General features: G+C 44.0%; 2 protein-coding genes across 15 annotated transcripts in view; both read left to right on the top strand.

Moving 5' to 3' along the window:
- Positions 1-27,559, top strand: part of LOC5502675 (receptor-type tyrosine-protein phosphatase F) — a 155,702-nt gene that overhangs the window by 31,623 nt on the left and 96,520 nt on the right. For 4 of the 13 annotated variants that reach the window (XM_048723534.1, XM_048723518.1, XM_048723486.1 and 1 more), the window contains exons 25-27: positions 23,312-23,428; positions 23,583-23,737; positions 23,857-23,992. The exons of 2 other annotated variants lie outside the window; for them this stretch is intronic. In XM_048723534.1, coding sequence (XP_048579491.1) covers positions 23,312-23,428; positions 23,583-23,737; positions 23,857-23,992 — 408 coding nt within the window. Of the gene's footprint in view, positions 1-426; positions 1,377-10,525; positions 10,665-10,894; positions 10,969-11,300; positions 11,539-15,234; positions 15,526-15,754; positions 15,826-16,245; positions 16,469-17,478; positions 17,779-18,598; positions 18,700-19,094; positions 19,288-19,363; positions 19,455-19,895; positions 20,170-20,523; positions 20,567-20,641; positions 20,769-20,960; positions 21,086-21,276; positions 21,411-22,007; positions 22,096-22,180; positions 22,258-22,416; positions 22,457-22,832; positions 22,931-23,311; positions 23,429-23,582; positions 23,738-23,856; positions 23,993-24,135; positions 24,286-24,690; positions 24,794-24,930; positions 25,008-25,096; positions 25,232-25,521; positions 25,645-25,873; positions 26,020-26,214; positions 26,351-26,538; positions 27,460-27,559 lie in introns of those variants that run through there. 7 more of the 13 variants (XM_048723546.1, XM_048723544.1, XM_048723508.1 and 4 more) reach the window with 7 other exon arrangements.
- Positions 2,118-7,777, top strand: LOC125556705 (lactadherin-like). 2 transcript variants are annotated; one of them, XM_048723593.1, is made up of 9 exons: positions 2,118-2,301; positions 3,411-3,751; positions 4,010-4,154; positions 4,535-4,824; positions 5,796-5,940; positions 6,458-6,756; positions 6,845-6,992; positions 7,167-7,398; positions 7,685-7,777. In XM_048723593.1, exons 1-9 carry the CDS (start codon positions 2,196-2,198, stop codon positions 7,716-7,718), a joined length of 1,740 nt encoding a protein of 579 aa, XP_048579550.1. In that variant the 5' UTR covers positions 2,118-2,195; the 3' UTR covers positions 7,719-7,777. The 2 variants fall into 2 exon arrangements, with proteins under 2 accessions (XP_048579550.1, XP_048579544.1); XM_048723587.1 differs by having other exon boundaries at positions 7,149-7,398.

Below are 27,559 nucleotides of genomic sequence, written 5' to 3'. Positions count from 1 at the left end.
GAACCGTGACGATGGCATTTTAGTATTTGATAATGTAGAATCACCATTATCATCATTATCATCACCACCACCATCATCATCGTCACTATCATCATCACCACCACAACCACCACCACCACCACCATCATCATCACCACCAACACCATCACCACCACCACCATCATCATCATCACCATCATCATCACCACCAACACCATCACTACCACCACCATCATCATCATCATTAATCACCATCATCATCACCACCACCACCATCACCACCACCACCATAATCATCACCACCACCATCATCATCATCATCACCACCATCACCACCACCACCATCATCATCATCATCATCGTCCCCGCGCTTTTTCACAGAGATCCCCCGATGTTGATAATTATGCCAATTAATATATACATATTGGTTTAAATATTTGTTTCCAGACGCAGTACGTGTTTTGCTATCAAATTATCCAGAAGTACTTGGACTCCTTCAGTGACTACGCAAACTTTTCAGATTGTTGAAAAATAGGCTGACGCTAATGACGGATCCAGGGATTCTACAAGCAATGAATTCTAAAGGCTAAAAAAGCTTTAGAGTCCCTATATTGCTGGGCTAGAGAACACGAAAAATTTAATACAGACCATGTTCCTTAGATATGAATGTTATAATCCCGGGGGGGGGGACTCTCCAGAAAAGTAGACGGGGGTGATCGTCACATCTTTTAGGGTATAAAATTCCGACCAACTACCATCCCTTGCGGGTGTTGAAGGAATTTTCCGATTTTGCTATCTCTTAGGGTGTAAAATTCGACCAACTGCTATTTCTAAAGAGGATGTTGATGGATTTTTCCGATTTTGCAATCTCTTAGGGCATACAATTCGACCAATTACTATTCCTAAGGGGTGTTTAACGTGTTTATCCGATTCTGCTATCTCTTAGGGTTAAAAATTCCTTCGATCACACCCAATTTGCTATCTCTTGGAAAGAATTTCTGTTGACCACTGGGAGTTATAATGTTCTTAAACCATACATTGAGAACTGCGAGTGATGTTGCCAAGAAGAAATCAGCAGATTTTTTTATTTCTTTGAAAAATAGAAAGAAATATAAATTGTAGTGTACTTAAGGTTCTTCTCTAGCTAAAGCATAAAAAAAAAATCTTTTTCTTGGAGCTCAAGTTTTTATAAAGAATTTGTCATCTCCATAAGAAACTATTTTCCTTATAAACATTTTCGTTATTTTCAATTTGATAATATTGTGATAATATTATTTTAATGTAATAATATTTATAATTGTTTCATTGCCGTCCATAACATTTAAGCAAAAAAGAAGTGTATACCACTAATAGGTAAGCTGCTCAAACAATCTTTTAAAGAAAATCGATATGCTCAATTTTCTGACTCCATGACGTACTTTCATAGTGTGCTTAGCAGTGGCTCAGGCGTGCGTGAGCTTGGAAAACAAAAAGTTCTTTCATGGTTTTAAAGCCTGCTGGTAAAAAAAAAGGGCAATAAAAACCTCTAGGGCGACGGACGGGATTTCTGATGAGATGTGATTTTTTTTTCTTTTTGCATGAGCCAAACTCTATGTCAACACCCCCCCCCCCTCCCCCCCTCCTTTCCACCATACACACACACACTTTTGGGACCATTCCGCAATTCCACCAGCCCTGCCCTTAACTAATTATTCCATGAACGACCACCTGGAAAAACCGACTAGGACTAAAGCATCATTTTTAAACTTACGCAGAGTTTGAATAATATCGATGTTACGAGATGAAAATCTATTGCAACTCCAGGGATGAAAATCTGGTTTTTGTCAGTTATTTTTTTGTCTTAATGGATATTTTCAGTTATGCAAGTAGTTTCACTTGCTGTGAAACAGCAAGAGAGCATGAATACACCTCACAAAGCAACGATAGTTTTATTGTGAACTCTATTCTGGGATAATATACAATTACAGGAGGTGATCGTGAGATTATTCAAGCCATCTACTCAGACTGACTCAGATAGTTCACACCAAGAGGATTGTAAGTCTGGTCTGAAATATGAAGGTGCGAATTTGTATCTAGCATTGCTAGTAGGTCTATTTGTGATTCAGATTATGTCTGAGGCTTGTCAATGTATCAACAGAGGTGACTGGTTCGGAGACGCGGCTTCTCGAATTACACTGTAAATAATATTGCGTGACTTTGAATTAACTTGATTACGCATGCCGATAGCGACGAGACATGATCGTCTGGTAAAGATGGCGGTGCAAGCACTCTTTTTCTATTTCCGGGTAGCTTTCGCCATCCTTCTGCTACAAACAATCACAGGTAAGCCGCGACAAGACCTCCGATGTAAACCTTGTTTATTGTAATAACACATAATCTAGTGACATCAGGTCCAATAGCGTCGCAAGCGTTGAAAAGCATCGTAAAGAATCATAAACATAATGTTCACTTTCGATCTCGAGGCACAGCGCTTTCTCTGGTGGTTACTGTTTTTACCGAACTGCTATTTGCCGCAATCAGAATACCGAGAGACGTCTTCTTTCCTTGTTATTGGTTAAATATCCCTTTGTAGATCTATTTAATTGCGAGTTTTAAGCATGCATCAGCTGCTACAACACTCAAGCGCCTCAAAACGTATAAAAAAAGTTAAAACCAATTTAGGACGTTCTACTTCGCACTTTTACGAATGAATTTCTCGTAATGGCTCAACACTGGAGTTCGATCAAGTCTAGAAGGAGAAATTGAAGTGCAAAGAAATAATCCGGGGGGGGGGGGGGGGGGGTCTGCAGTTACCTATTTCAGCACTGTATGGACAAAATAAAAAAAAAAGATTTCTTTTGAATTCCACTCCGCGAGCATCTCATGTACGATACAGATAAACATTCTAATTTAGTTCATGAACATTTTTCAAGTTTTTTTTTTCTTTTTTTAACGGTAAGTTCCGGGGATAATAGCTCCCGGCAGGCGTTTTTAGGCTGGCTTCGCTCTTTGGGGGGGAGGGGGGGGGGGGGGTTAAATCCTTAGTTAAAGATAGTCAGTGCCAATAAATGTTAATCACAAAAAAGTTTATATGGGAAAAGCCTCTTAAATCTATTGTATTGTACAACATTTTAAGTCCTTTTTATTTCAGTTTTAGTACTTTAGTTTTATTAGAGACGATGATAAATGATAGTGTACATACATCTCTTTTTCCTTTTTTTTTTGGCAATATGGCTTTGTTAACCAACTTCTCATCCATATCGTGTGCTCAGTTTGTTTCCACATATGACAAGTAAAAATTAATTGAAATATCCATAGCCTTTTTTGCCGGCACTCATTTGGCCGCGCCAATTCAAGTAAGTTTTGTTTTTGAGCATTGTAAAATCTGTGGCGCGCATAGAAAACGAGGTCCACTCACAAATTTTTAAAAACGTGATTTATTTTTTCTCTAGTTCTTTCAGTTTGTGCGGAAGCTGGTTGCTCCAGTCAAGCGGTTGGCATTAGCGATAGTCACGTGATACCTGATAACAGATTTTCAGCTTCAAGTGAATACACCCCTAATTATGGAGCACGCTATGCTCGACTTAACGGTTCGCCTGGATGGTGTCGCAAAGGAAGTGATACTAGCGGCTATCTCCAGATCGACCTCAACTCCGTGTTCGTGGTGTGCGCTGTGGCTACACAGGGAAACGGGCTTGTCGGCAAAAATGAGTGGGTGACTTCATACAAAGTTGGGTTTTCCATGGAAAACAAAGCATGGTCCACATATCAAGAGAGTGCTGGGGTTGACAAGGTAGGGTGAAGGATTTCATCATCGGTCAACCCTCCGGATACCCTTGGGCCACGCATTTTATTTTTTTTATGACAAATTAAGCTAGACTCAAAGGACAAACCTAAATGGACGTAATATCTGTTGTTTAGTTATCGGAAGATAGATGCATTGAAGGGTGTAATTTGATTTTATCCCATAGAAGACCCAGGCCGGGGTATTATTCTGAAATCACGCATAATTTTGCTGTTCCAAAATGATGTTACACATATGTATCGCCAGGTATTCACTGGTAACACGGACGGAACGACAGTCGTCAAAAACACCCTCGCGGTTCCCACCATGGCGCGGTTCATCCGGTTTGTACCCCTTACTTGTCGAAGTGATCCGACGATGCGGGTGGAGGCGTATGGTACTAGGCCCGACGGTATGTTTAAGTAGAACCAACTCCAAGTCGTAATATTGTGGATTTTTATAGCTGAGGCTTTTCCGCGATGAACGTACTACACTATTTCACCCGCCTGATGATAAACAGAAACCGCTGTCAGTGCCATGGGTTTGGGTGATTTAGCAGCTACCTTTTTATTAGTCCAGGCCTGGGTCACGGGGAAGATCTAGAATGCCAAGCGCAAAGAAAGCCAAAGTCTGAGCTACCTTCCCATGCCTTCGATCGCATTGTATGTATACCATCCCACTTTCATTACTAAGCTGCAATGACGAGCATTATCATCAGAGCATTAACTGGACAGGATTTTAAATATCTAAAGAAATACCGTCAGTTACACTTATGGATTATCTTTAATATAGTGTGCAAGTCGTCGCTTGGTCTGATTGATGACGCCATCCCAGACTCAGCAATGTCGGCGTCATCGGGTTCAGCGTCGGCTGGCCGTCTGTATGGCGGCTCATCTTGGTGCAGTACGTCATCGTCCGTCTCTGAGTACCTTCAGGTTGACCTGGGAGGGGTGAGGACGGTCTTAGGAGTAGCCACACAGGGGTCCCCTGGGGAGGAAAAGTGGGTCAAGACTTATAACCTTCAGTACAGTGGTGATGGGACGAGATGGCTGACTTATGATGCCGCCACCAGCAAAGACTTCGTAAGTTAATCTATATAAGTGTTAATTAACCTTATTCAGACTGGGCTATTTTGAGCTGTCTGTGACTGGGGAGGAGGGGCTAAAAGGGCCCCCCTCCGTATTTCATGAACCGCTTGGGCTTTGACCATCAAACTAACAGACAATAATCACCAACATGCGAAGTATCGCCACGCCCTATTTTGGGTGTGGTCAAATCAATTATGACGTCACAATGACGTCATATATACGATGTCTAGATATTCTTTCAAATATTGCCCAAATCAAATTTCTGGTTGAAATTACTTTCCATCATTTAGATATGTCAAAATCAACCTTTTAACGGCTTTACAATGCAAAAAGGCCATAAAAACGTTGAAAAACAATTTTTTGGGAAGAATTTCCGCCATTTTGGACTCGCCATCTTGGATTCTTGCTTGATTTTTGCAAAAAAAAACTGTAATTCTATTTTCTGTAATTCTAATTCTATCTGTTTCAATGCATGTATTACTGCTCATAGTGATGATAAATGCATAATATTAGCTTTTAAAGTGTCATCTAGTAAATCTAGTGACATTTTTAGCAACAGCAGAGCAAAATTTAGCCTTCCCTCCCCCCAAATATCCGAGGTAAAAACATTCTAGCGCTGTTGTGAAACTTGTCAAAACAAACTTATAAAGTCAAAACAAACTTATGCCTAAACAAATTTATAAAGTCAAAAGAGGCATTTAAATCTGGAAACAGGACCAAAATATAAAAAATCACTCCTTTTTAGTTTTTGGGAAACCTATATGTAAAAAAAACGGTTGCCGTGGTAACATGGAGCGTCTCCTCGACATGTCAATGGCATCAAAACTTCCGCAGATAGATTTTAAGATTTTAAAGAGCCCCCTCCCCCCCAGTCTGAATAGGGTTAAGAGTTCCTATAAATTCTTTGAGATTTAATATACACTATGTTTCACATTGCTAATATCGTGTCGCTTTCGTTTGTGCAGAGCTTCACGGGTAACGTCAACAAGAATCTTGCGATGATCAACTGGCTCAGTCATCCAATCAGAGCACGCTACGTCAGAATCAAGCCGCTGACCTGGAATAGCGCAATCTGTTTACGAGCAGACCTGTTTGGAGACATCGAATGCTGTGAGTAACACAATTACGTATACTTGAAACACATGATGTATAATATAAGTAATGAGTACGCAAGCAAAAAGATCTACAGATAGTGCGCATTATTGATCTACAGATATTATTTTGTGGAGCTGATGAGAGTTTACAGTAGAAACATATTTCTGTGCTTCAGATAGCATAAAAGCAACAGAACCATAGCACCATATTTATGGGAAAAATATATCAAGATATAATGTGAAACTCTATTGAGCAGCCGTATCTCAAATCGGCGAATTGCAACACGAACGCGTGATAGCGTATATCTAACATCAACGTTAATAAGTTTCATATAGGGAAACTCTATTAAGCAGCCGAGTTTTAAAAGTACCTAATGTTTTTGCTATAAAACAAGACCAAAACGAGTTATCCAAAGTTATCCAAAAATCAGTTTTGAAGACATCAAAGGTCCTTGTTGATAGACAAACACACATTATGAGTGAGCATAGAAGGGGAAGAGCACGAACATTTTCTTTTTTACCCATCTCCGTAGCGTGTGAGAGTCTGGCTCTAGGACTCGGTGACAATCGCGTACCTAGCGCAAGTATCACCGCCTCATCAAACAACGCAAATGCCGTACGCGCAAGACTGGGCACTACAAGCGGTGCATGGTGTGCGGGCTCAGGTGACGTCTCGCCATACCTGCAGGTGGATCTTGGATCAAGTCACATGATCTGCGCCGTAGCTACACAAGGAGATCCGTCCGCTGACCAGTGGGTACAGACTTATCGGATTAATTACTCGGATGATGGAGCGAACTGGACAAATTATAGAGAAAATAACACCACTAGGGTAAGACAGTAACTGCTATTCTCGAAATATTGTGCTGTATATTACCATGGTAAGCATGGATTATTAAAAATTGATATTCTTCATATAGAAGTTCAACGGTAATTACGACAGAAACTCGATCGTGCGTCAAGTACTGTACCAAGCCCCCGCCGCCAGATACGTCCGCGTGGTGCCAATTTCGGAGACTGGGTCAAAGTGTCTACGGTTGGAGCTGTACGGTCACCGACTAGGATCAGGTACTGTGTTTAGGAAAATCTCGAGCCAGACCGCATTTTCGTGTCGTTTATAAAAAAATAAAAGCAAAATTACCATGGCAACCTTTTATCAGATTGTCAGTCTCACGCAGTCGGCCTTCAGAGCACAAATATGATTCCTGATCATCGCTTCACCAGCAATTCATGGTATTGTAGCGCCTACTATCCCTGGTACGCAAGACTACAAACATCAAAGGCTTGGGGACCAAAAATTGCCGATAGAGACAATACATATCTCCAAGTTGACCTGGGAGGTCTGTGGCGCGTGTGCTCTGTGGCCTCTCAAGGGACGGCCTACAGCCACTCGGAGTGGACCAAGCAGTACGCTATCGCGCATTCTGTCAATAATATCAGTTGGACGCCATACAATGAGTCTGGTGTACAGAGGGTGAGTTTCTGTTGATTCATTTATCCTCCTTATGTTATTGATGTTTTGAACTGATTCTAATACATATCGAACACTCCTATAAAAAAACATTGGTTTTCCTGCTCGCTCGGTCAATTCCTTATTAGGGTATTACAACCATATTTGGAAATTCATTTTTTTTCGCTTTTTTGTATGTCATGCTCTCATCCAATCATAATGAAATTGCCTCAATGGCGATTGGTTTCGATATTAAAAATACAATAAGAACACAAACTTTAACGAAAACGCTTACAAAAGTGTTTTACAGGTGTTTACTGGAAATGTTGACAAATCAAATGTAGTGGTAAGACTGCTCGCTCATCCGCCACTGGCCAGATTCATTCGGTTTGTTCCAAGGGCACGCAACAGCTACCCAGCAACAAGACTGGATTACCGCGGATTACAGTCAGGTACCGCCATGTAGCATGATACCAAAAGGTTATAAGGAAGTCTATGTGATATCTCACAAAACAATCGCTTTTCAGCTTGTGCATCATCACTCGGAGTGGAGCGTGGCTACATCCTTGACTCACAGATGACGTCATCAAGCAATGATGGCGCGTACACGGCATCCGCTGGCCGACTGTACGGCGGCTCATCTTGGTGCAGTTCCACATCAGCCAACACTGAATACCTTCAGGTTGATCTTGGAGGGGTAAAGACGGTCACAGGAGTGGCCACACAGGGTTCCCGCACTCAAAGCAAGTGGGTCACGCGATACGTAATCAAGTACAGCTTCACTGGAACCGAGTGGAGCCACGTCATGGATGGCGGGTCTATACCAAGGGTAAGTTAAGTGACGTCATGGATGGCGGGTCTGTACTCGGGGTAGGTAAGGTGACGTCATGGATGGGGGGTCTGTACTCAGGGTAGGCAAGGTGACGTCATGGATGGTGGGTCTGTACTTGGGGTAGGTAAGGTGACGTCATGGATGGTGGGTCTGTATTCGGGGTAGGTAAGGTGACGTCATGTATGGCTGGTATGTACACAGGGTAGTAAAGGTGACGTCATAGATGGCAGGTGTGTACTCGGGGTAGGTGAGGTGACGTCATGGATGGCAGGTCTGTACTCGGGGTAGGTAAGGTGACGTCATGGATGGCAGGTCTGTACTCGGGGTAGGTAGAGGTGACGTCATGGATGGCAAGTCTGTACTTAGGGTAGGTAAAGTGACGTCATGGATGGTGGGTCTGTACTCAGTGTAGGTAAGGTGACGTCATGGATGGTGGGTCTGTACTCGGGGTAGGTAAGGTGACGTCATGTATGGTGGGTCTGTACTCGGGTTAGGTAAAGGTGACTACATGGATGGCAGGTATGTACACAGGGTAGGTAAGGTGACGTCATGGATGGCAGGTATGTACACAGGGTAGGTAAGGTGACGTCATGGATGAGGGTCTGTACTCGGGGTAGGTAAGGGGGCGTCATGGATGGCAGGTCTGTACTCGGGGTAGGTAAGGTGACGTCATGGATGGTGGGTCTGTACTCAAGGTAGGTAAGGTGACGTCATGGATGGCAGGTATGTACACAGGGTAGGTAAGGTGACGTCATTGATGAGGGTCTGTACTCGGGGTAGGTAAGGTGACGTCATGGGTGGCAGGTATGTACACAGGGTAGGTAAGGTGACGTCATGGATGAGGGTCTGTACTCGGGGTAGGTAGGGTGACGTCATGGATGGTGGGTCTGTACCCGGGGTAGGTAAGGTGACGTCATGGATTGCAGATGTGTACGCAGGGTAGGTAGGGGTGACGTCATGGATGGCAGGTATGTACACAGGGTAGGTAGAGGTGACGTCATGGATGGCGGGTATGTACACAGGGTAGGTAGAGGTGACGTCATGGATGGCAGGTATGTACACAGGGTAGGTAGAGGTGTCGTCATGTATGGCAGGTATGTACACAGGGTAGGTAGAGGTGACGTCATGGATGGCAGGTATGTACACAGGTTAGGTAGAGGTGACGTCATGGATGGCAGGTATGTACACAGGGTTGGTAGAGGTGACGTCATGGATGGCAGGTATGTACACAAGGTAGGTAGAGGTGACGTCATGGATGGCAGGTATGTACACAGGGTAGGTAGAGGTGACGTCATGGATGGCTGGTCTGTACTTAGGTTAGGTAAAGGTGACGTCATAATTATGTGCTTTGGGTAGGTAAGGGTAAATCATTCAATATCTTGCTTTTCCAGATATTTGATGGCAACGAGGATCACAACACAGGGCGTGTTAACTGGTTTAAGGTCCCCATCGCTGCACAATTCTTCAGGGTTCACCCTCAGGCAGTGAATGGCGCCAACGCCTGCATGAGAATAGACTTTTATGGCTGCACTTTTGGTATGCTCTGAAAATTGTCCACTGCTAAACCTAAACATACCCTCCAGTGTTTTTTTTCTCTTCAGTCATAAAACTCTGTATTATATATTGGGTAGCCAGTGAAACAGGGTGCATGCCTACAGCAGAGAGAAATAAAATCACATGGTTTGATAATCTAGGATGGTTTTGTAGATTCTTTCATTTCCTTTCCATCCCACGTCCTTATTTGGTAATTAATCAGGTTTTCTTATTTCCAGTATTTTTGCCTGGTTTTAAATCTCAAAGACAAATCACTCTCCAGGCATCAAGCGGTACACATGTGTCTGTACCCTGTCCGATAAACGGACAACCGCAGCCCGTTGATTTTAAATGGTACAAAAATGATACCTTTATGGCTGGGGATACTTCAAGCAGTATCAACGTAACGTACCGCTCAGCAGCTGACGTGAAACACAGCTACAAATGTGTGCATCCAGACCTGAACCGCCGACCTGTAATTTGTGTCCAGTCGTACGTATGCTCTGCAAGGTACCCGCTGACTCTACCAAGTGCAGGCACAGCCAGACGTGCTGAGATAGCGGTCTCTGTCCAGCTAAGTGAGTATGACTCGATAAGGATGTTCTAACAATCAACGGTTACTAAATTGCACTTCTGCATTTTTCAGATGTTTTGGCAGCACTAGCAGTAGCTGTAACAAGGAATAAGCGCTCACTTACACTGCAGCTGACGTCATCAGCAGACGACTCGACAGGACCGCTGACCGGTTATACCGTCAAGTATCGGACGAGTGGAGCATGGACTACACGTTAGATCCTCTCGTCGTCACAAAACGAGTTGACTGCTCTTGTGCCGTACACGAGCTACACGGTGCAGGCGAGAGGGAAGAGTGTGGTTGGGCTCGGGTTGTGGAGTGCAGCGGGTTCCTACACCACTCTCATGGCAGGTACAACCACAGTAGCAATTTCTAATCGCACACAAGTTATCATAAATAACAAGAGTAGTCCATTTCAACATATAAGAAAGTTTTTTGAAAGGCTGACCAGGGGCGAGATCCTAGGAGATTTGATAAAAGAAGGGCTTACTGAATACGAAGCTGAATTAGAGAGGCCATGCATGAATACCTTCACTTTTCGGGTCACTTTTATGTAAGATGTGAACATCATTGTTATTCAGATCCAGATGGAAAACTTATAATTTCTCAATCGACGGCTGCAACATCCTCCACCGCAATACAGATACAATGGACGGTATGTAAAGAAATAAGATCGCCTTAAATTTTTGTATCACTCGTTGTAATATAAAGAATAATCAGTGCGAAAACTAAGGCGGGGACTAGTTAATCGAGCGGAAATATTTATGTTTCTTTAGTAGAATCTCTCTTGCTCCTCAAGCCTGCTTCCCGCTTGAATAGCCTTCAACTTTGATTACGTCAATGATTAATCAAAAACTGGTATACGACCTAGAATTTCGTCCGCCCTGTAGAAGTCTAATGAAAAATATTCTGTGTAAGGGGTGAAATCTACACTTTAGAGTCTTTTTGTATCGTCTTATTCCTTCACAGGACCTTTTTTGGTTTCAGCTCTCCTCTGACTACCGACTTAACGGGCAATTTAAGGAATACATTGTACTGTACGAGTATATGGCTAGCAATGGAAGTAATATTATAAAATCAGAAAAAGTGACAAACATCAACACCCAAGACCTTTCCTTGAGCCCGCTCAAAATATTTACCAATTACACCCTTACCCTTCGCTCAAGTAACACTCAGTACACCGGAGCTACAAGTGACGCGCGTATTGTACAGACCTGGGAGGACGGTGAGTAACACTCAGTACACGGGAGCCACAAGTGACGCGCGTATTGTACAGACCTGGGAGGACGGTGAGTAACACTCAGTACACGGGAGCCACAAGTGACGCGCGCATTGTACAGACCTGGGAGGACGGTGAGTAACACTAAGAACATACGAGAGTCACAAGTGACGCGCGTATTGTACAGACCTAGGAGGACGGTGAGTAACACTAAGTACATACGAGAGTCACAAGTGACGCGCGTATTGTACAGACCTGGGAGGACGGTGAGTAACACTAAGTACATACGGGAGCTACAAGTGACGCGCGTATTGTACAGACCTGGGAGGACGGTGAGTAACACTAAGTACATACGGGAGCCACAAGTGACGCGCGCATTGTACAGACCTGGGAGGACGGTGAGTAACACTAAGTACATACGGGAGCCACAAGTGACGCGCGTATTGTACAGACCTGGGAGGACGGTGAGTAACACTCAGTACATACGGGAGTCACAAGTGACGCGCGTATTGTACAGACCTGGGAGGACGGTGAGTAACACTAAGTGCATACGGGAGTCACAAGTGACGCGCGTATTGTACAGACCTGGGAGGACGGTGAGTAACACTAAGAACATACGAGAGTCACAAGTGACGCGCGTATTGTACAGACCTGGGAGGACGGTGAGTAACACTCAGTACATACGGGAGTCACAAGTGACGCGCGTATTGTACAGACCTGGGAGGACGGTGAGTAACACTAAGTACATACGAAGTCACAAGTGACGCGCGTATTGTACAGACCTGGGAGGACGGTGAGTAACACTCAGTACAAGGGAGCCAGAAGTGACGCGCGTATTGTACAGACATGGGAGGACGGTGAGTAACACTAAGTACACGGGAGCCACAAGTGACGCGCGTATTGTACAGACCTGGGAGGACGGTGAGTAACACTAAGTACATACGGGAGTCGCAAGTGACGCGCGCATTGTACAGACCTGGGAGGACGGTGAGTAACACTGAGTACATACGGGAGTCACAAGTGACGCGCGCATTGTACAGACCTGGGAGGACGGTGAGTAACACAAAGTACATACGGGAGTCACAAGTGACGCGCGCATTGTACAGAACTGGGAGGACGGTGAGTAACACTAAGTACAAGGAAGCCACAAGTGACGCGCGCATTGTACAGACCTGGGAGGACGGTGAGTAACACTGAGTACATACGGGAGCCACAAGTGACGCGCGCATTGTACAGACCTGGGAGGACGGTGAGTAACACTCAGTACACGGGAGCCACAAGTGACGCGCGCATTGTACAGACCTGGGAGGACGGTGAGTAACACTAAGTACATACGAGAGTCACAAGTGACGCGCGTATTGTACAGACCTGGGAGGACGGTGAGTAACACTCAGTACATACGGGAGTCACAAGTGACGCGCGTATTGTACAGACCTGGGAGGACGGTGAGTAACACTAAGTACATACGAAGTCACAAGTGACGCGCGTATTGTACAGACCTGGGAGGACGGTGAGTAACACTCAGTACAAGGGAGCCACAAGTGACGCGCGTATTGTACAGACATGGGAGGACGGTGAGTAACACTAAGTACACGGGAGCCACAAGTGACGCGCGTATTGTACAGACCTGGGAAGACGGTGAGTAACACTAAGTACATACGGGAGTCGCAAGTGACGCGCGCATTGTACAGACCTGGGAGGACGGTGAGTAACACTGAGTACATACGGGAGTCACAAGTGACGCGCGCATTGTACAGACCTGGGAGGACGGTGAGTAACACAAAGTACATACGGGAGTCACAAGTGACGCGCGCATTGTACAGAACTGGGAGGACGGTGAGTAACACTAAGTACAAGGAAGCCACAAGTGACGCGCGCATTGTACAGACCTGGGAGGACGGTGAGTAACACTGAGTACATACGGGAGCCACAAGTGACGCGCGCATTGTACAGACCTGGGAGGACGGTGAGTAACACTCAGTACACGGGAGCCACAAGTGACGCGCGCATTGTACAGACCTGGGAGGACGGTGAGTAACACTAAGTACATACGAGAGTCACAAGTGACGCGCGTATTGTACAGACCTGGGAGGACGGTGAGTAACACTAAGTACACGGGAGCCACAAGTGACGCGCGTATTGTACAGACCTGGGAGGACGGTGAGTAACACTAAGTACATACGGGAGCCACAAGTGACGCGTATTGTACAGACCTGGGAGGACGGTGAGTAACACTAAGTACACGGGAGCCACAAGTGACGCGCGTATTGTACAGACCTGGGAGGACGGTGAGTAACACTAAGTACATACGGGAGTCACAAGTGACGCGCGTATTGTACAGACCTGGGAGGACGGTGAGTAACACTAAGTACATACGAGAGTCACAAGTGACGCGTATTGTACAGACCTGGGAGGACGGTGAGTAACACTAAGTACATACGAGAGCCACAAGTGACGCGTATTGTACAGACCTGGGAGGACGGTGAGTAACACTAAGTACACGGGAGCCACAAGTGACGCGCGTATTGTACAGAGCTGGGAGGACGGTGAGTAACACTAAGTACATACGGGAGCCACAAGTGACGCGTATTGTACAGACCTGGGAGGACGGTGAGTAACACTAAGTACACGGGAGCCACAAGTGACGCGCGTATTGTACAGACCTGGGAGGACGGTGAGTAACACTAAGTACATACGGGAGTCACAAGTGACGCGCGTATTGTACAGACCTGGGAGGACGGTGAGTAACACTAAGTACATACGAGAGTCACAAGTGACGCGTATTGTACAGACCTGGGAGGACTGTGAGTAACACTAAGTACACGGGAGCCACAAGTGACACGCGTATTGTACAGACCTTGGAGGACGGTGAGTAACACTAAGTACATACGGGAGTCACAAGTGACGCGCGTATTGTACAGACCTGGGAGGACGGTGAGTAACACTAAGTACACGGGAGCCACAAGTGACGCGTATTGTACAGACCTGGGAGGACGGTGAGTAACACTAAGTACACGGGAGCCACAAGTGACGCGCGCATTGTACAGACCTGGGAGGACGGTGAGTAACACTAAGTACATACGGGAGTCACAAGTGACGCGCGTATGGTACAGACCTGGGAGGACAGTGAGTAACACTGAGTACAAGGAAGCCACAAGTGACGCGCGTATTGTACAAACCTGGGAGGACGGTGAGTAACACTAAGTACATACGGGAGTCACAAGTGATGCGCGTATTGTACAAACCTGGGAGGACGGTGAGTAACACTAAGTACATACGGGAGTCACAAGTGACGCGTATTGTACAGACCTGGGAGGACAGTGAGTAACACTGAGTACAAGGAAGCCACAAGTGACTCGCGTATTGTACAGACCTGGGAGGACGGTGAGTAACACTAAGTACGAGGGAGCCATTAATGACGCGCGGATTGTACAGACCTGGGAGGATAGTGAATAAGACGGTTAATATGAATCGGGGGTAAATTTTTCCATAAACAAAAGGTTCTCGATAATGTGCACTTAGCTTATACCACGTCCACAAACGATAATGCCAGGGTAGCAACATTGACCTAATAACTGAAGCAGCGGTTTTAACTTTCCCATTTTCTCAAAATGAGTTTTATTATTATTACAGATATTCTTAATGATATGAAAGCTTATCAGAGTTTCAGTTTTTGTTCACACATTCGCTATCACCTTGCAGCTCCTGACTGCCCCCCTTCATCTCTAAACTCCAAGGCGATGACGTCAACGTCCATCCGTGTCACGTGGTCAACTCTTCCCGAGACTTGTACGAACGGGATAGTCCGTAAATACGTCATATCGTATCACAAAGACGGCGGTAGCAACGAAACGACGGAGGTCATCGGGGCACCGACGAGCTTCGATATCAACAATCTTGCAAAGTATACCAAGTACACGATCAAAGTACGCGGATATACAGTCAAGGAGGGTCCGTGGAGCACTCCAAGTGTCGCGAGAACCAAACCCGATGGTATGTGCACTTTTCTGATGTAACGCAGTGCATATGTAACCTTTATTCCAGTCTTTACTTTGGTAATTGTCCATTGTGCCCATCACGCCCATTGTGCGTCCGAAGATCCTGCAATACCTTGGAGTACCTTCAAATCAACGTTATTTGACCATTTCACTTGAGTCAACTTTTCTTTTTTTTTCCGAATCGTTGTCCTTTCTAACGGGTTCGATCATCTTTATTTTATCAGTTCCCGAAGGCATCCCAACAATCTCAACGATCGCGTCAGGCTCATCTACATCAGTGGACCTAGCATGGACGGTGAGATATCATTTGTTGCCGTTGTAGTCAAGGGCGGATCCAGGATTTTTAAATGGGGGGTGGATAATGGCCTTATAGACGGCTTATAACTGATCAAGTGGTCCTTGGTAGGTCACTTCAAAGATCTTAAAATACTTCACACTGAGTTGGATTTGTCGCGCCAGCAAAGGCAAGCAGGCGAAGGCACAAGGACAGCACTTCCCATCCCTAAAACATTGATTTTCTTCAAACAAAGTGACTTTTCAATTTTTGTTACTCAAAAAGGGGGGTGGATATCCACACAATCCACCCCCTGTATCCGCCCCTGGTAGTCCTGATGCTTGCAAAAGAGGGACGGGAGGGGAGGGTAGGTACGGGACAAGGCTAGTCTCTCTTACCTTAATAACAAGTCTGTAAATAGTTCTTATCTGACGTTTTTAGTTCACAGCGACAGATAAAGTATATGGCGAGTTCAAAGGCTTCAATATCACGTACAAGGAAGAGGGAGGCGGTACTTTGTACAAAACGGCCGATCATACAAAGCGAAGCTACAGCATCAAGGGACTCAAGAAATTCACTTTTTATGAAGTATCGGTGGCAGTGCGTAACCACGTGTTCAATGGCCCGTTCTCTACAACTAGACGAGTGCAGACCGACGAAGATGGTGAGCCCTTGCATGTCTCATTCCACCGAAATCTGTTGATTTAATCATAATACAGTAGACGAATTTTTTCTGTGTCCAGGAGATTCAGATAAGTTCGTGACTAGATTGACACGTTCAGAACGTTTTCCTTATAAGTAAACACAAGATAGAAAGATGGCTGCACACACCAAGATACCGGTCTTGATCTCAGATGCTTGATTTCAGATACCTGTCTTGATCTCAGATACCGGGCTTGATCTCAGATACTGGGCTTGATCTCAGATACCGGTCTTGATCTCAGATGCCAGTCTTGATCTCAGATACCGGGCTTGATCTCAGATATCGGTCTTGATCTCAGATACTGGGCTTGATCTTAGGTACTGGGCTTGATCTCAGATACCGGTCTTGATCTCAGATGCTGGGCTTGATCTCAGATACCGGTCTTGATCTTAGATACCGGTCTTGATCTCAGATACTGGGCTTGATCTTAGATACTGGGCTTGATCTCAGATACCGGTCTTGATCTCAGATGCTGGGCTTGATCTCAGATACCGGTCTTGATCTCAGATGCCGGGTTTGATATCAGGTACCGGTCTTGATCTCAGATGCCGGGTTTGATCTCAGATACCGGTCTTGATCTCAGATGCCGGTCCTGGTCTCAGATGCCGGTCTTGATCTCAGATGCCGGTCTTGATCTCAGATGCTGGGTTTGATCTCAGATACCAGTCTTGCTCTCAGATGCTGGGTTTGATCTCAGTTGCCGGGTTTGATCTCAGATACCAGTCTTGCTCTCAGATCCCGGTCTTGATCTCAGATGCCGCGTTTGATCTAAGACATCAGTCTAAGAGTTTCACTCATTTTGAATAATATTTTTATAGATATTATTATCAAATGCCACATTTATTCTTCTCTTTCTTATTTCCCAAATCGTTTTCCTTTGAAACTGCTACTTGCCCGTACATGTATGATGGGAACATTATCGTCTGATTCAATGGCTTAATGTTTTTTTTTTTTGTGTTCCTTGTAATTAGTTCCAAGTACACCACCTTTAGGCGTAAATCACACCGAAATCAACTCAACGACATTCAACATCAGTTGGGACCCAATCCCCAAAGATCAGAGCAACGGAATCATCACCAGTTACGATCTGGAACTAAGTTCGGGACAAGCCAGACGGCGCAGGCGGTCCCTTCCAGAGTCCCTCAATTCCACCTTGACGTACATCGTACTGCATAACCTGGAAAATTGCACCATTTACCATCTGCGGGTGCGGGCGAGAACAGGAAAAGGACCTGGTCCGTACAGCCCACAATACACGCTACAAACATCCCGTATGTATCAATATCCCGTATGCATGAATGAGTATTACATATACTGCCAACAATACACGCTACAAACATCCCGTATGTATCAATATCCCGTATGCATGAATGAGTATTACATATACTGCCAACAATACACGCTACTGACACCCCGTATGTATCAATATCCCGTATGCATGAATAAGTATTACACATACTGCCAACAATACACGCTACAGACATCCCGTATGTATCAATATCCCGTATGAATGAATGAGTATTACACATACAGCCAACAATACACGCTACAGAAACCCCGTATGTATTAATATCCCGTATGCATGAATGAGTATTACATATACTGCCAACAATACACGCTACAGACATCCCGTATGTATCAATATCCCGTATGCATGAATGAGTATTACACATACTGCCAACAATACACGCTACAGACATCCCGTATGTATCAATATCCCGTATTCATGAATGAGTATTACATATACAGCCAACAATACACGCTACAGACATCCCGTATGTATCAATATCCCGTATGCATGAATGAGTATTACATATACAGCCAACAATACACGCTACAGACATCCCGTATGTATCAATTTCCCGTATGCATGAATGAGTATTACACATACAGCCAACAATACACGCTACAGACATCCCGTATGTATCCATTTCCCGTATGCATGAATGAGTATTCAGTAGAATCCATATAACACACGCCACATACATCCATATACCTCAATATCCCGTGGGTTTCAATATCCCGCTATGTGCATGAATGCAATGGAGGGGGGAGAAGAATTGCATTAATGAGTATTTTGTACTGTCACAGCTCCAGGGACACCAACAGATTTGAAGGCAACAGACGAGACCAAGACTTCAGTTCTCCTGAGATGGCGACCCCCAAACTTTATAGGGTCTATTAGATACACGGTGAGTTTGGACGTCAAAAGTAAGTGCGCTACAGAGACTCGAAACATTGAGCTCTCTCGGGTAGGTCCCTACAGGATCCCATCTGCATCCGTAGTTAAGGAATCTCAGTAAGCCTGCATTAGACCAAAAACGCGTTAGCGTTTAATCTATAAAGTTAGGATTTTGTTCGTGTTACGGTAGACTCGAAGGTCTTGGCTTAGGGTTAGGGTTAATTTAACTCGAAGAAGAAAAAGGATCTTACTTTTTATATAATAACTTATGTTGTAACTTAAGTTATGTAATATTCGAAATTAAAGACAAACGTATTGAGGTACATAAAAAAGGTAATCTAAGGAATGACTATCCATGTTCGAATTGTAGTCCTCCGAAGTAAGACTAGAGATCTTGTATCACAGGTCATGTACAAAGGTTTCAAGCCTTACTGGCCGGAATGGAATGGACACTTTGGAAAAGTAACTACCTCATCCCAGTCTATCACCCCAAAGAATCTCATCCCTGGGACAAAGTACATTTTCAATATTACTTCTTTCACCAAATGCGGAGGTAGCAAAACACTGAATTTTAAAGTAGTGACTACGAAAGTTGCAAGTAAGTTCTTATAGTTTATTTTCCTTAAGAGGCTAATTAGAATAAGTTAACTAACTTAAATGGCATTGCATTCTAGATCCTGTAGCACCAGTGGTTCCTCTCGGGAGAATATCTCGCGATACTAACGTCACATTGTGGAAGGCTGATGAAGTCAACGGTCCAATCGAGTAAGTCCGAAAGCGCATCTCAAACTGCAGCGCGCGTACAGGGGTATCCGAGAAAAAAAATAGGCTTTTCGCTTAGAAATGGTATTTTTAGGGCTTCTGAGGCATCTTAAACTGCAGCGCGCGTACAGTCTCCCTGGGGGGAAGGGGTTCTTCCCACGTCGACCTGATAGTGATGCTTGTCGTATTTTTTAAAGGGTTAAAATCGGTTAAATCGGGTATTTTTTAGGGGATATCCAATAAAAATAGGCGTTTTTCGTACAAAGGATATATTTTAGGGCTTCTGAGGTATTTTTTAGGGTAGCAAGTTTTAGTCGTGCTTGTAGTTTTTTCGAATTTCCCGACGAGCATGCCTATCACATTTATTCTGAAGAACCCCCCCCCCCCCCCCCTCTGGGGTCAGTCGCTCTCGTTTACCACGATTACCTATTTTTTGGTTCTCAGCTCCTATCAAGTCATAGTTCTGAAAGAGAAACCCGACAACGTGAACCTAACGGAGATTCAAGCAGAAGAACTTTGTAAAGAAGACGAGGAGAAGAAAGAGAAAAGGAATTACTACATTGCAGCCGAAGTGGAAGCATTAAGTATGAATCAAACAATCATCATTGGTGACGGTAGGATTTACAAAGGAAGGCGGCAGAAGTACAAGAACAAAGCTCTTGACGAAGGAAGCAAGAACAAGGTCTACATACGAGCTATGACCTACCTGAACGAAGAGGTAATGCCGTTGAAAAGTGTCCCAGTTTTGGGGAGAAGTCTTTTTTTTTTCTAAAGTAAAAGACGTACCGTGATTTCTCGAGTAAGCGCCGGATTTAGTCGGGGAAGGCGCTTTTACAACGTCCAAGGAGCAGAAAACTCCCTCGCAATATGATACAATTTTTTTAGTATATATGGTATCATACAATTTTGGTAGTAATATCAGCTTGTTGCTTCTATTCTTATGTAAACTCCCCCCTTGAGTGTATATAAGAGTAACACGCTTAGGCGGGGCACCCACTGGATTGGAGGCGTTTATTGGAGCAATAATGGTAGTCACTGTATATGTACTTATATACCAAATTTTAATTCTAAGTTGGAGCCTTTGTGTGGAGTTGTCGCTTTGGCTGGAGTAATAGGTGAGCCTGTCTTGCTTCTAATCATTTACTCCAATCTAATGCTTAATACATTTATTCTATTCAAATTTTTTTTAGAAATTCCTGTCGCTAGCTCGGAAAATCTCGCATCAACCACCTCTTCACCCGTAGGAGCAATAGCTGGAGGGGTGGTTGCGTTACTTATTCTTGCTGCTTTTGTCGCCGCTGTAGTCCTCTTTATCAGGTATGGTGTCCAGTCATATGGCTGTAGCTAGAAAAATTGCTGGGGATGTGGTATTATACCGGCTGTACTGTAAGTCGTAGTGGGCGGATTTCCCTGCTCTGGATAGTTAGAGTCGAGGGTAAAATGCGCCATTTCCAGTCTTTTATACTAAAGCTGTATTTGCCTTGCCTGGTATATTGATTTGGTTCGCAGGCGACGAAATGATAATTCCCCCATGAGGAAGCCGGCGATGCAAATGGAGTCGTTTAACGAGGGTCAAGCGGAAAGCAATGCCGATATCGCCTATGAAGGAATAAGCAACCAGCAGGAGGCTACAGGTATGCACTTATTTTCATTGCTTTGAGTGAAATTATGGCAATCGGTAATTACCTTTGGTAGAAATGAGTGAATGAGTCTGTTTTTCTTAAAATATATCTCTTAATTTTCACTCCTATTTTCAAATCTGTTCTGACTTTCCTGATTTGCGGACCAAATTCAAGAACTTAAGTTTTCTGTTCACGCGTTACAGAAGCTGCAAATACCGAGCGTATTTATGACAATGCTGTAGACGACTTGTCCAAGCCAATCCCAATCGCACTCTTCCCAGAATACGTCGCGAAGATGCAGGCAAACGGAGGCATCAGATTGGAAACCGAATACAAGGTGGGTTATCATGACATGCGGTAACTGTCATCAAGGATAAGTGAGCATGTATTCGTGCATCCTTTGCAGAATAGAGTATTCAGATTAGAGAGTTGAGGGGTCTTAATGTTCTACAATCACGAGTGACTTGGTAACAAACCTTCAAAAACAGATTTTACCATTATTTCTTTACGCGGGGGATTGGGTCGAGTTTGTATGCGAACAGCATGCTGGGACGATTTTAGGGGACGCAATTCAACATGTCGTCGTAAAAATGGTGTGATACTGAATAAAAGATAGAAAATGGTAGGTTTTGGCAATTCTGCTCCCGAAATAATCGTTAGTTAGATTCACAACTCCCACATGACATCCTTTAAAGCCACGTTGAATTGCGTCCCTCAAATGGTCCCAGCTACTGTTCGCTTATCAAATCGACTCGATCCCCCGCGCATAATAAAAATGCCGAATAGATTGTTCCAGCTTTTTGTTTCCGATGTATGTTGTGACGCTGCCAGTTTCCTACTACCATAGGCGAGGCGGGGCTCATGCTTTTTAGGAAACAAGAGTAAAGGAATCCTATAATAATAATTTGCAACACCCCGTTATCTGTTCTTTCAGAAATTCAACAATGGACAGCAGTTTCCATGGGAAGCCGCCAGGAAACCTGCCAACAAGAACAAGAACCGTTACGCGAACATTGTTGCCTGTAAGTGAAATACCAAAAGGTTCTCTATGCCATTAAAATGATGCGCCTTACTCGAACTTCCTATGGTATTTTTTTTCATCCGTAGATGATCATTCACGCGTGGTACTGGAGCGAGTCAATGGCGACGAGGATTCGGATTACATAAACGCGTCATTTATCCACGTGAGTACCCACGCCCAGTAGGTTAAGGTTAGGGTCATACTAAATGATGCAAATCTTTTTTTTCTTTCTTTTTTTCTTGGTGAGTAGAGCTCAAAGGAAGGACTCAATGCTTTACGACTTTTGAGCTTTTTGTTTAAGATGTCAATATTGTGTTTTTAGGGCTATGATGGAACTCCAAGATCGTTCATCGCCTCACAAGGTAAATTCCGATTTGGCCTTTAAAAACAAGAGTAGTCCAGTTAAAACAAAATGGCTAGCATAGAAAGCTTTACCCCCTTTTTTAGGAGGTGGGGGGGGGCAGAAAAAGAAAACTTGCGGCTTTCTTTGCGGACTAACCTTACCCCCACTACTACTCTGGAATCAGAATTAATCCCAAACATTTTCTCTTCGTTTTGAAACTTGCTATGCCACCATATGACAGAGATTTTTCTGTGGCCTTTTTTTTCAATCTCTCTCACCAACTTCTGCTATATCTGTCAGACGGTTTTTGCGCCCTCTCCACCTGTAATTCCCGAATCCCCCTTCCGGCATCTCCATGCGTCATTCTGCTCTCCGCTTAGTTGTCATCTTCCCAGGTCCTCTCCCTCCAACATTTGAAGACTTCTGGCGGATGGTTTGGGAACAGAACTCGCAATCCATCGTAATGCTCACCAACCTCGTCGAGCTAAACAAGGTAGTACATTCTTATAATAGAAAATTGTTGGGCGAGAAAAAGGAAGTATAGACCTACCCGTTTTGTCGCCCGTCACGCCGCCATTCTTCATCTTTGTGTACTGCTAACATCAGCTATAATGATTATTGGATAATATCGGCTCAAGTCTTGCAGTGTACATACTCGTTTTAATCTTAGCTTCAAAAAAGCTAGAAAGTAATGGGCTTAGAGAATTGCAAAGGGCTTAGCGAATACGGGGGCCATGCTTCCCACCTACCATTCATTCCTTCATTTTCAATCTCGAAGAAAGACCTGAGGTATAAAAGGCGCGGACCTGGTCCACACAAAGATAGCACAAAGATATTTGCCAGTAACACTTCGTATGATTAATCCATGTCACAGACTAAGTGCCACAAATACTGGCCAGACAAGATCGAGACATACGGTGGCGTGACAGTTACGCTGCACCAGTCGGAATTATTCGCAGACTACGAGATTCGTACCTTCATCTTGTCAAAGGTAGGTGGTGGTTTATAGATAAAAAAATCTAGAAACCAGAAAACATTCAAGTGAAACAGTCTTTTCAGTGTTGCGATCTATTTTGGTTCGGAAATGTATAAAAAGAAGGAGACATTATTATTTGGAGGTTCTACAATTTTTTTACTATTCCAAGGCGAAACGGAGTGGCAGTCGAATGGTTCGTCAGTTCCACTTTACCGTGTGGCCGGACAAGGGCGTTCCCCAATACGCAACAGCAGTCCTCGCGTTCAGACGAAAAGTGCACGCGTTGAACCCGCGGGACGCGGGACCTGTCATCGTCCACTGCAGGTGAGTTTGTAATTAAACCATAGTCAAGTGGGCCATGCAAGATGGATCACGTGCAAATTAGAAAATCCAGGCTCTCATCTGCTAATCAATTAGTATGTATCCCCTTCCTTGTTCTTCAGTGCTGGCGTTGAACGCACTGGTACCTATATTGTCATTGACGCCATGCTGGAACAGGCCAAAAAGAGCCGAACCGTGGATATTCGTAACTACCTCATAGCGCTCAGGAAAGACAGGCCACACATGGTCCAGACAAAGGTACGTTAGGGTAAATGTTGCTACACAAACGCTATAAACACATAAACAAGAATTTTGCATCCTCGAAGACGCGATTACGCGGCGCTCCCTGGAAATGCGAGGGCGATCTAGAATTTTGATACGTTTGCAAAATCACTTTTCAGGAGCAGTACTTGTTTATCCACTCCGCTGTGTTAGAAGCCCTGACGTGCGGCAACACAGAGATACAAAGCGAGAACTTCAACCAGACCACTCAGAAACTTGCTTCTGTCAACCGTAAATTCCAGATGACAGGATACGCACTCGAGTTCCAGGTAAGACACGGGACGAGTCTACGGTATGGAGTTATGCGGGATACACCTGTCAGTCGAGGCGCTCTCGAAGTCTAGGTTACGAGCAGGACGATTTTGGAATTATGCGGTGTATTACGTTATTTTCTAAGTTCAGGTAACGCACGGGCTAGTGTAGGGTTTTGAAAAATGAGGGTTAAAATCGCTGTTGACACGCTGTATACTCGCCCAATCCGGATGGGTCCAAGTTCATGCGGAAAACAGAAGATTTCAGGTGATTTATGGACCGGGTGGCGGGAAAACCGCTCAACAGGACACTCGGTACAGTACATAATATGTAATCGTCACGGAATAGATGAAGAGCTATTTCTTTTAGGGAGTAATATTCGTTAGTTTTTTTGTCACTATTTCTTGTGCGATCCTTTCCAGAGGCTGAACTCCGTTACAAGCCATGAGATACCGGCGGAAGAGAAAAGCGTTGGTGAGGAACCACAAAATTTGCACAAGAACAGATTCTCTGACATCATAGCATGTACGTACTGGTTAACTTGAATTTGTGCCAAACCTTCTTGCCTATTTCTACAACACCATATAAGGTGTGTATAATCATCATCGAGGCCGAGCGTGTATGTGCATTTGTATGTCATCGTGACTCATGTTGTGTTGCAGTGAACAGCTGTAGGGTGATGTTGCATAAGGAGCATGCTGACGAGGAGTCGGACTACATCAACGCCGTATTCCTACATGTGTGTACTTGTAATAGAGTGCCCATACATCTGCAGAACAGCGACAAAGATTGAAGCATTTATTTAATCTGAATGACATTTACTTTTAGGCTCACAGGGGGCGCAATGCATTCATCGCTACCCAGCATCCCTTGCTGGAGACCGTGGAGGATTTCTGGCGCATGGTGACGGATTACGACATCGGGACGATTGTCATGTTGAACAGCCTGCACGAACTTGACCAGGTAGCCCCAGAATCTTCTGAGGTTGGGTGAGGGATTGGTTCACGTCATGGGCTAGCGCAAAAAAGGGGTGGAATCGATGAATGTATGGGAGGGCGAGGAAACGTATGGGAGAAAACATCTGTGTCATAATGAGCATGTGCATACAAAGGTGGTTTTAATCAAAAGAGAGATAGAAAGGGCATGGGAATGTAGCGTAATGAGCGCTGTAAAGTTTGTGTATAGAAAAAAGCCTTCATTACTAACGAAAGATAAAAGCAAAAATGCAACTGATCATTTCATCGCTTACACAGGAATACCCTGAGTACTGGCCTGACCATGGACCTACCAAATATGGTCACATAGGGGTCAGCGTGCTCAGCAAGCAAGAGAAAGGTGACGTCATCTGCACCAAGCTTGAGGTGACGCGAAAAAAGGTGAGACGAGTGGAATCTCGTAAATATATCGGCACATAGTTGCTTTACGGATTAGTGGTAACAGGTTTGATCATGTTTTTTTTTCCTTTGCGCTTTACCGACTTTCTTGAAAGACACCAAGCTGAATTAGGCCGCCTAAGCACTTTACAGAAAATTGTCACCAGTTTGTGCACCTGAACATCCAAAACATATCTCTCACGGCTCAAATGTCCCATGTTACACTTCGCAGAAGACGCACGAGGTTCGTCACTTGCATCACGTGTCCTGGACAGACAAGTGCATCCCTAAGGTTTCCCGCAGCGTTCTGGATCTTTTAGACGAAGTTCAGACGTCACAGCAGCAGTGCGGCAACGCGCCAGTCTTGGTCCAATGCAGGTATAATAAACAGGACCCAATACGGGGTTAAGGATTGCATAGAACGATGAAAACGGTCAAGTGAAGTAGTTAAAACTACTATTTTGTTAGGCATTAAATTGGTTGTTTGTTGTTTGTTTTGATACTCTATGAAATACTTTTTTTTCGGTCAGGCTTCAAGGAATAAATATTGACGCTAGATTTGTATCTCCATAGTAACGGTGTTGGTAGGAGTGGTACGTTTTGTGCGATCTCCTCAGTTATTGAGCGCTTGAAGACAGAGCAAGTAATTGACGTCTTTCAAGTCATTAAACGAATTCGCGTCAATCGGCCAGGCGCGGTAGAGAGCCTGGTGAGTAGGATAGCTTAATGAACCGTGACGATGGCATTTTAGTATTTATTAATTCACCATTATCATCATCATCATTACCATCACCATCATCATCATTATCATCGCCCTTTCGCTTTTTCACAGAGATCCCCGATGTTGATAATTCTGCCAATTAATATATACATATTGGTTTAAATATTTGTTTCCAGACGCAGTACGTGTTTTGCTATCAAATTATACAGAAGTACTTGGACTCCTTCAGTGACTACGCAAACTTCTCAGATTGTTGAAAAATAGGCTGACGCTAATGACGGATCCAGGGATTCTACAAGCAACGAATTCTAAAGGCTAAAAGAGCTTTAGAGTCACTATATTGCTGGGCTAGAGAACACGAAAAATGTAATACAGACCATGTTTCTTAGATATGAATGTTATAATCCCGGTGGGGGGAGGGGGTGACTCTCCAGAAAATTAGACGGAGAAGATCGTCACATCTCTAAGGGTACAAAATTTCGACCAACTACCATCCCTTAGGGGTGTTGAAGGAATTTTCCAATTTTGCTATCTCTTATGGTATAAAATTCGACCAACTGCTATTTTGAAGAGGATGCTAAAGGATTTTTTATCTCTTGGAAAAAATTTCTTTTGACCACGCCCAAAGTGCCATTATGGTTAAAATCGATTTTGCCGATAACCCCGTCTATTTTTATCGGAGCCCCCCCCCCCCCCCCTGGGAGTTATAATGTTCTTATACCATACATTGAGAACCGCGAGTGATGTCGCCTAGAAGAAATCAGCAGAATTGTTTTTGTTTGGAAAATAAACGGAAAGAAATATAAATTGTAGTGTACTGAAGGTTCTTCTCTAGCTAAAGCAAAAAAAAAAATATTCTTTTTCTTGGAGCTCAAGTTTTTATAAAAAAATTGTCATCTCCATAAGAAACTATTTCTAATTTTCCTTATGGACATTTTCGTTATTTTCAATTTGATAATATTATGATAATATTATTTTAATTTAATAATATTTATAATTGTTTCATGGCCTTCCATACCATTTAAGCAAAAAAGAAGTGTATGCCACTAATAGGTAAGATGCTCACACAATCTTTTAAAGAAAATCGATATGCTCAATTTACTGACTCATGACATACTTTCATAGTGTGCTTAGCAGTGGCTCAGGCGATAACAAAAAGTTCTTTCATGGTTTTAAAGCCTGCTGGGGGAAAAAGGG

The sequence above is a fragment of the Nematostella vectensis genome, chromosome 1 (assembly GCF_932526225.1).
Source record: "Nematostella vectensis chromosome 1, jaNemVect1.1, whole genome shotgun sequence".
In the NCBI taxonomy this organism is placed as follows: Eukaryota; Metazoa; Cnidaria; class Anthozoa; order Actiniaria; family Edwardsiidae; genus Nematostella; species Nematostella vectensis.
Note: the sequence above shows the minus strand (reverse complement) of the source record. Positions and strands in the feature narration are given on the sequence as shown.

Bases quoted from the DNA above. Each gene is read 5' to 3' on its own strand.
- LOC125556705 (XM_048723587.1), top strand. From the start codon at position 2,196: ATGCCGATAGCGACGAGACATGATCGTCTGGTAAAGATGGCGGTGCAA. The intron at 3,752-4,009 runs GTAGGGTGAAGG...ATGTATCGCCAG, and splicing joins AGAGTGCTGGGGTTGACAAG to GTATTCACTGGTAACACGGA. The intron at 5,941-6,457 runs GTGAGTAACACA...CCATCTCCGTAG, and splicing joins GTTTGGAGACATCGAATGCT to CGTGTGAGAGTCTGGCTCTA.